The sequence below is a fragment of the Saccostrea cucullata genome, unplaced genomic scaffold (genome assembly GCF_032062105.1).
Source record: "Saccostrea cucullata isolate Sc308-1 unplaced genomic scaffold, CSIRO_AGI_Scuc_v1 ctg16262, whole genome shotgun sequence".
NCBI classification, from domain to species: Eukaryota; Metazoa; Mollusca; class Bivalvia; order Ostreida; family Ostreidae; genus Saccostrea; species Saccostrea cuccullata.
In genome coordinates, this window is record NW_026941213.1 from 2,834 (window position 1) to 12,621 (window position 9,788).

Here is a 9,788-nt window from a genome sequence, read left to right on the forward strand (position 1 = left end):
AAAAATAAATGACTATAAAGCAACCTGTCTTCTTTCTGAATTTTCAGTTGTAATTACACAGACTTTTCACTTAAAACCTAGGCATAGTCTGTAGAGAAAGGTTCACAATACATGTACTCTGTGTGTCACTTTTAGAGGAGTTATGCTGACAATCACAGGAACAGAACTGCCAAGTGACCCACATTTGGTGGGTCACACCCGCAAAACTGACCTCTCACCCACCACTCATAATGACCCAATGTGCTGAGGAATGACTGACAGACATGGCAAAAACATGCTCTGCAACTCGTTTGGGATATAACAAAAATAAAACACATGATTTATTAAGTTTGGGTTTATATTTTTTGTGACAAAAATGCCTGTTATTGATTTACATACTTCACAAAACAATAAAACCACAGTTCAATATGCAGTGGATAATTTTATCATATATGTGTACTACATGTCAAATAAAAACAAAAAGTTGAAAGAGAATGAGATTACAAATGTATATATCAACAATTATTGCACATTCCCAAAAAAGACTAGTAAAGATTTTATACAACCAAATGTACATTCTACATTCTTCTAACTTGCCTTATCTGGACACCACCAGTTCAAAGAAATTGGCCAGCTGACCTTGATTAAATAATAGTCTGGTCTGAGGTACATGGATACTCTGATAACTAAAGAGAGATTACTCTTAATTACAACAACGTTAACTATTCCTTAAAGTTTGTAAATTTGCCAAGTTGAAGTGCCTAATTTCAGTATTTTGTGAAAATTTGCCCCGCAAGCCATGCTATAATTGTTTTTATTTTATTTAGCATATACATTTACTATTGAAAATCCTAAGTTTATAAAGAAGCATTGAATGGGCATCAGCAGAGGGTTTATAAATCTTAAGGATACATATTAACGCAAACTTTTTTCTTACTAAATTCAAAAATCTTTTCTTAACTATATATTACCTCTATCATTTTAGAAGTGATATTTAGTTAGTTATTATGCTGCTTACTGTTTGGCCAAACCGAAAGAAATGCAACTTTACAGCTCAAAATTTTTGAAAAGGTTTAGATGTACATGTATACGAAGTGTTCTTATAGCAAAATTTCTGGGGACATTTTCAAGAGGGTATTTTAACATAAATATTTCTGAATTATTTGCATTGAAAGAATATTGAACAAAATTTCAGAGTAATTTTCCTGTGTAATGGCAAGTTAAGGCAAGATTACAGAATTTTCAAAATTTGTATTAGACAAGTTTCACTGTAATTGTACTAAAACAATAAAACAGGGAGTCATCAGACCATACAAGTCAGATTCAGGTAAATGTAACGTGTTTGGACTAGTCCTCATTCACCTGGTTCTCTGTCTCTGACTCACTGTCACCAAACGTGTCCTCCGTCAGCCCAAAGTCACGTGACCTAGCGACCGCCATGGCAGCCAGACTGGAAGAAAACTGAAATCCTGGACTCTGTGTAGGTAAAACTCCTATCCTTGGCACAGAGTCCCGAAAACTTCCTAAAGAACAATCGACTGATTCCTCTGAACCTGTGGTAAATATCCTGTCTTTACATTGATGATCAATGTCAGTGTCTGTGTTAAGTCTACTGTCTGGATCACTTTCACACTCCACACTTTTTAACTGTTCCACAGCTAATTTACACTCATCACAACTCAGATCTTCTTCATGACAAAGCTCTCCATGCAGAGGAACACCTTCATTCCCAGAAACACTGGATAAATCCAAGTTTGTATTTTCAAGAAGATCATCATTGTCAGAATTTCTCCTCTGTAATAATTTCTGACCCACTTCTTGGTCCTCTGTGGTCAAACCTTGCCTCTCTACACTCTCTTTCTCCAAGGTAGCATGGCCGTACTTCCTCTCCTGGGCTATCTTCTCTCTCCTTCCCATCTCCAGTGCCCTCACAGAAATCACCGACTTCAGCTCCGTCAGTAATCGCAGGGCTTCCTGTTTCTCTCGCCTCTTCTTTTCCTGAAATATCCAGGATGATTAAAATATTTAATTCTTTTAAAATTATCTTGATGCGATTCATTGAAACATAATCATCTTATACCATTTCATTCCTACAATGACACGATGCTAAATGAGTTTTTACACAGCAACCAGTACATGTGCACAGGGTACTGAAAACAGGGTTATTTTCGCCCCGTGTTATTTTCGCCCTTTTGCACTTGTGAACAATTTTGCCCCGTTTCATAGTTCTGTTTAAGATATTATGTTGTGTAATTTTGATTTGCCCCGTTTTAAATTCGCCCAATCAGGAAGAGGGCGAAAATAAAATAGGAGTGAAAATTTCCTTGTATACAGTATTCATCATTTCAACCTGCGAGTTAATAAACTTAAATAAATTTCACAGTCATATTGGTATATGTATCTACCTTTTCTTCTGGTGTGAGATACTCGTCCCAGCTGTAATCTGGGTCATTTTCCGTTTCCTCATCAATGTAGGCTTCAAACACCTAAATCATGGATGATATATAAATTTTCATTTTCAAAAACAGTCGAACATCAAATGCTTTTGTAAAAATCATTTTGTGAAATGAAAAGAGATAGTGTTATACAGTTGCACTTAAGGTAGGATTCTTCTCATATTTCTAATATTTAAAAATTAATGAAATTTTCACAGAATCAAGAAGACAATATCAGTAAGATAGTATCAGTGAAATTAAATTTGACCGTTTTATATGAAAGACATTAAGAACAAGAGGCCCATGGGTCACATCGCTCATCTGAGCACTGTGGCTAGGAAAAAGTAGAATCTGGTTCATTATAGAAAAGTTTAAATCCAAAAGTAGTCCTATGAGCAAGGGCTTTGCTATTCTTGAGAAGATGATTTTTAAAGAATTTTCCTATATATTTCTATGTAAAAGTTTGGTCGGCCATTGTGGCCCCGCCCTAACCCCAGGGGTCATGGTTTGAATAAACTTGAATCTACACTACCTGAGGATGCTTCCATATAAATATGATCAATTATGGCTTTGTTATTCTTGAGAAGATTTTTAAAGAATTTTCCTATAAATATATTTCTATGTAAAACTTTGGTCAGCCATTGTGGCCCTGCCCTACCCCTGGGGGTCATGATTTGAACAAACTTGAATCTATATTACCTGAGGATGCTTCCATATAAATATGATCAATTATGGCTTTGTTATTCTTGAGAAGATCTTTAAAGAATTTTCCTATATATTTCTATGTAAAACTTTGGTCGGCCATTGTGGCCCTGCCCTACCCCTGGGGGTCATGATTTGAACAAACTTGAATCTACACTACCTGACAATGCTTCAATATAAATATGATCAATCATGGCTTTGTTGTGAAAATGTGAAAAGTTTACAGATGGACAGACAGCTAGACAGACAGACGGACGATGGACAAAATGTGATCAGAAAAGCTCACTTGAGCTTTCAGCTCAGGTGAGCTAAAAATATGTCTAGAATTGAGAAGTGAAAATTACTTTATTGACCAAAGCTGGGAAGTGGACAAATTCTCTGCAAAGGTATGGAGAAAATCTTAGGCCATAAATTGCACTTAATTTGCATTACATGACCTGTGGCATTATAGTCAAAGACTAATATAAAACCATAACTTACACTACAGTTCTGCAGCTATCTGTACTCCCTAATATAAATGTGTGATCTATGAACTTTGAAGCAATTCAGTTGAAATGGAGAGTCACACAATTTTCATAAAGTACCGCTTTTTCCTGAGCTAAAAATACTGCCCTTTTCTCCCTGTCATTTTTACCTCGTCCTCTATGATTGGGGGACTGGTGTTAAACAGGTCCTCTGGGGGGACAGGGTTGGGGGTCTCAGTATTCTCTGTCTGAGGGGGAACCTCTTCTGTCTTTTCTGCTAGTCAACAAAACAATGTATAAAGAGACAATCTTATGTATGCACAAAGTATTAATTTGAAAGGGAAAATCATGTACAAGAACCTCTGACATCTTTTGTACAGTACATACCCTGGCGTGGCTGGTTTTTGTACAACTTGTTGAGTCGTTCCAATCCTTCTTCCCAGCATCCTTTGCAAGCCAGTAGTTCCTGTTTGATTTGATCCCAGACGACCTCCTGTGATTGGTTGTCTTGTTTAATCTCTGTATTCTGATTGGCTGAATGCTTTAAAAGGACTGACAGTTTCCTGACCCTGAGGTGTCAAACAAAAAAAAAATTACAAAATAATTTAATTTGCTTTAAATTTTGTCAACAGAGTTTCTGGAGATTGATGTAGTTTCTCATCATTATTTTATTTCATTTACTTGGGGGGGGGGGATTAAGCAATATTGAACCAGAAAAAACATACATGTAATCACACCAGTGTATAAATACCTGACTTGCATTCATTAATACCTCAGTAAGGCTGCCTGTAAATGAAGGTCAAGGCTGTGCACTGCTATGTCAAGGTCATTCATTTGACTGAGGTCTGATTTTTGAGGTAGCGTGTCTGACAGACTTGTAACACTGCTGTAGTAACTGTGAAGGGTCTCCAATTCTTTGATCCATCCCCAGACTTTCTCAAGAATCCCTCCTGTTTCTGGGGCAACACTGCTACTTGGTGAATCTGAATTTTTTCAAGTACAAGTAACCCCCATCATAAATATTACATTCAATGGCTTTTGGTCCATACATTTATATTTTTTGATGTTATAAAACTGAGATAAATGAAATGATGTGCAGCTTTGATGGACTATAAATATTCATAACCTGATGAAGTGTGTAGACCTACCTACAGCCTGAAGTACACGTAGAACGACACATCTACAGAACTCCGAGTACTGCAGCCTACAGACATGATTAATTCCCTGTCATGAATAGAGGAATGTTGAAATTGTAAAACACCAACAAAACAAGTAGACTATACATCTTGGAACAAAGCATTAAGCTTGAACAGTAAACCTGCATTCACCTATCAGGCCCCAAGACCATAAACTGAGAACAGATTTAAATCAAAATTTTGACTTAGTTCTCAGTTTATAGTCTTGGTGCCACGTCTTATTACTGTAAACCAACTTTTATTCGCGTGCGAGAAATTTTCGCGAGATTCACGAGAGCTTTCTCATCGCGAATATTTCTCGCCGCGAACGGGTCCGTAAAGTCTGTTTTTCTATTAAAAACAGTTCCAAAAACGGTTTGATCGCGAAAATTTATCGTCGCGAACTAGTTTACTCCCGGTAAATCGCGAAATAAAGTCGTCGCGAATAAAAGTTGGTTTACAGTATTCTTGAGCATTTCTTGTTTTGTATTTTTGTTTTGTATTTCTTAATCTCCTTTTTACTGACGTTAGCCAAACCATGTGAAAGTTCAACGAGACGCTCCCCCCTTTAATGTGTAAACTCATTAACTGGCTTTTGAAATAACTTGGCACTTTAACGTTGTACTAAACTGACCCTACATAAATGACTATATGTTTTGTTTTGGTACTTCTTGCCCTTGGTAGAGTAGTATTTAGGTTTAATTTAGAAAAATCCCGTTAGTTTTTTGTGTCTAAACTTCTACACACCTTGATGGCTGATATAGAGAAACCATCTGTCACCTCCTCCAGGCGCGACAGGGTCCCAGAGCTGTCTCCCTCAACCTGCAAACAGGGTCCGTACTCCTCTAAAGGAATGTGGGCCAGGAAATTAATGGAGTGATCAGCTGGTAAAGGGTGTCTGTAAAATATAATCACAATATAAAGCCAGGTGATAAAGGGTGTCTGTAAAATGTAATTACAATAGAGAGCCAGGTGATAAAGGGTGTCTGTAAAATGTAATCATAATATATTATAGAGTCAGCTGGTAAAGTGTGTCTGTAAAATGTTGTTAATATAGTTAGTCTCTACACAAGACTTACTGAGTGACCATTTGACCGGTCCAGTCTTTACTGGTTAACATACAGTCTCTACAGGTGATCTGATGTGACTTACTGAGTGACCATTTGACCGGTCCAGTCTTTACTGTTTAACATACAGTCTCTACACATGACTTACTGAGTGACCATTTGACCGGTCCAGTCTTTACTGGTTAACATACAGTCTCTACACATGACTTACTGAGTGAACATTTGACCGGTCCAGTCTTTACTGGTTAACATACAGTCTCTACACAAGACTTACTGAGTGACCATTTGACCGGTCCAGTCTTTACTGGTTAACATACAGTCTCTACACATGACTTACTGAGTGACCATTTGACCGGTCCAGTCTTTACTGGTTAACATACAGTCTCTACACAAGACTTACTGAGTGACCATTTGACCGGTCCAGTCTTTACTGATTAACATACAGTCTCTACAGGTGATCTGATGTGACTTACTGAGTGACCATTTGACCGGTCCAGTCTTTACTGGTTAACATACAGTCTCTACACATGACTTACTGAGTGACCATTTGACCGGTCCAGTCTTTACTGGTTAACATACAGTCTCTACACATGACTTACTGAGTTACCATTTGACCGGTCCAGTCTTTACTGGTTAACATACAGTCTCTACACATGACTTACTGAGTGACCATTTGACCGGTCCAGTCTTTACTGGTTAACATACAGTCTCTACACATGACTTACTGAGTGACCATTTGACCGGTCCAGTCTTTACTGGTTAACATACAGTCTCTACAGGTGATCTGATGTGACTTACTGAGTGACCATTTGACCGGTCCAGTCTTTACTGGTTAACATACAGTCTCTACACATGACTTACTGAGTGACCATTTGACCGGTCCAGTCTTTACTGGTTAACATACAGTCTCTACACATGACTTACTGAGTGACCATTTGACCGGTCCAGTCTTTACTGGTTAACATACAGTCTCTACACAAGACTTACTGAGTGACCATTTGACCGGTCCAGTCTTTACTGGTTAACATACAGTCTCTACACATGATAAACAGCTGCCGTCTCAGTTGTGGACACTGTCTTTGGTATCCCAGCATTCCATTCTGTTCCAGTCGACACAGAGGACTTCTCTGACTCACTCTAAAATTAGCACAGAATCTTAATGGAAAACAATGGTACTTAAGTACAGTTTTGAGTATTTGTTATAACAGTAGTCCCTGTAATTAGTGAATATAACAAGAGGCCCATGGGCCACATCGCTCACCTGAGTAACTTGGTTGATGCAGATCTTTTTTAAAGATTTGTTCTATATATATTTCTATGTAAAACTTGGATTCCATATTGTGGCCCCGTCCTACCCCTGGGGTCATGATTTTAACAATTTAATATCTACACTACCCAAGGATGCTTCCATATAAGTTTCAGTTTTCCTGGCCCAGTAGTTCTTGAGAAGAAGATTTTTAAAGATTTGTGCTATATATTTCTATGCAAAACTTGTATTCCCTATTGCAGCCATGCCCTAACCCCGGGGGTCATGATATTGAGAATTTAATATCTACACTACCCAAGGATGCTTCCATATGAGTTTCAGCTTTCCTGGCCCAGTGGTTCTTGAGAAGAAGATTTTTAAAGATCAGTTCTATATATTTCTAAGTAAAACTTGGATTCCCTATTGTGGCCCCGCCCTACCCCCGAGGGTCATGATTTTAACAATTTAATATCTACACTACCCCAGGATGCTTTCATATAAGTTTCAGCTTTTCTGGCCCAGTGGTTCTTGAGAAGAAGATTTTTTAATGACCCCACCCTATTTTTGTATTTTCTTGATTATCTCCCCTTGGAAGGGGTCTTGGCCCTTGATTTTAACAATTTAAATTCCCCTTTACCCAAGGATGCTTTGTGTAAAGTTTGGTTAAATTTGGCCCAGTGGTTCTTGAGAAGAAGTTGAAAATGTGAAAAGTTTACAGACGGACGGACGAACGGACAGACAGATAGACGGACGGACGGACGACGGACAACAGGTGATCAGAAAAGCTCACTTGAGCTTTCAGCTCAGGTGAGCTAAAAACTAAAAGAATATTCAGTGACAGATGTTATGTTAATATCTTCTGTTTTTTTTTTCCAGCACAATGATCCACACATTAAGATCTTTGAATTCCCACATCATCTGCCAAATTACCTTATTCTAAAGCCAATTGTTTGTTATTCTCATTACACGTGGTACTTCAATTATACCAGAAATATTTAATAAATATAAATGTATTTTTACATATTACAGATTGAAATGATAAGCATCGTGTAAGGACAATACAGTGAATTATCTTACAGAGTGAAGCCCCGGGCCACGAGTTCTGATTCCTGTATCAGCCTCAGACACCTCCCGGTCCCCCTGAAGAACTCCTCCCCGCACGTTAACATCTCTGTCACCCCCCGGGCAAGTCTATCTAGAGCCCACTTACACCACGCCAAGTACAGAGCCTTCCCAGTCAGATACAGGAAGTACACAGCAATCACGACTGACAGGGCATCTGTAATGTGTGTGTATTGAAAGGAGGAATGGGGCCACGCCCACCTTCCATAGAAGTACGATGACAGGAGAGGGATGCACAGCATCATGTTTCTGGAAAAATAAATGGAAACTGATATTTTGCTACCAAAAATAGTACTTGGTTAAGCAAAATACAATCAAACTGTAAAATCACTCATTTTTGTGTTTTTTTTTTTAAATTTTCTTTGTTTTTGAGATATGAAGACCCACAAATTCATGTCCACTATGGAATGTAAATTGTCATGTACATAACTACTAAACAGTTCTTCATCTATGAAATTATATCCCCATGACTGGCCATGAACCCATATTATTTCATTAAACCAAAAATTTGACACCTCAAAAATAAGTGATAATACAGTATTCTGAAAAGATAATACAAGGTCTAATATAATAGAAAAAATCTGATAGTATGGTATATTTTCTTTATCTGAGTTGAAATGGTGCTTATTCATGAGGCTGCCAAGAAAACATTCACCATTTCATCAAGTTGGATAAAGAAAAATAATATGAAATCACACAATCATAGACCAGTGTAGATGTTCTATTTATCTCATATAATTTTGGTTTTGAACAGAATTTTGAGATAACCCTAGTAAAACTATGTTGACTGATTTTTTCCCAAATTTTGTTGAAGTTCAAATAGATAGTCTTTAACAAAATACAAAAGATGGTATCTTGAAAGGATATCTGATAATGTAAGTTAAAAAAATTTGAATGTCTGTGTAAAATAATTTACATTATTCTGAATCTAATCAAAGTACAAATTTGCTCCAAAAGTACAGTAAAACTTGTACAGTGTAATCAGATATTTAGTGAATTTGCTAAAATAATGTCAGAAGTAAATTCACATATTCCTATGACTTTGGTATAAACAAGTTTTACTGTATGTGTGTTACATACAGATACAAACATTTTAGATGTCAGTGCTGGGTCCTGTTTCCCCGGATCAGCTGTCTGCTTCAGTCCAGAGAAATGTTCCAGGTAACTCCTATCCCCCTCCTCCAAAATCTCACAAGTCAGAGCAGCGTCCAAGATTCTCCGCTTGTAGAACAGTTTCTAAATAACAACAAGATTGAATCATGATGCTCCAGGTATATTTCAATTGTGAGAGATAAGGAAGAATGTTTTGGATATTACATTGTTAAAATGGTGTAAAATTGTTCATCATATACAGTCCCTGAAACGTTCTACTTTCCCATTTTTCCGTTCGCTCACCGTTCGCTCACCGTTCGTTCACCGTTCGTTCAGCGTGCGTTCACCGTTCGCTCTTCGTTCACAGCATTGCGTTCACCGTTCACCGTGCGCTCACGTTCACCGTTCACAAAACGTTCACCGTTCGCTCTTCGTTCCGTTTACTTTGCGTTCTCCTTGCGTTCACCGTTCACTTATCGTTCAGTCTTCATTGTCATTCGGAACTC

General features: G+C 37.7%; 1 protein-coding gene across 1 annotated transcript; it reads right to left on the reverse strand.

The window, feature by feature from the left end:
• Positions 1 to 333: 333 nt before the first annotated feature.
• LOC134257434 (vezatin-like) lies at positions 334 to 9,426 on the reverse strand (the record flags this gene model as incomplete). The annotated part of the gene is made up of 10 exons (XM_062740052.1): positions 334 to 1,977; positions 2,385 to 2,465; positions 3,751 to 3,854; positions 3,968 to 4,149; positions 4,353 to 4,563; positions 4,729 to 4,804; positions 5,503 to 5,653; positions 6,810 to 6,959; positions 8,146 to 8,439; positions 9,281 to 9,426. Coding segments are annotated over 10 exons (2,046 nt in total), but the record flags the coding sequence as incomplete, so codon positions are not given.
• Positions 9,427 to 9,788: the final 362 nt, after the last annotated feature.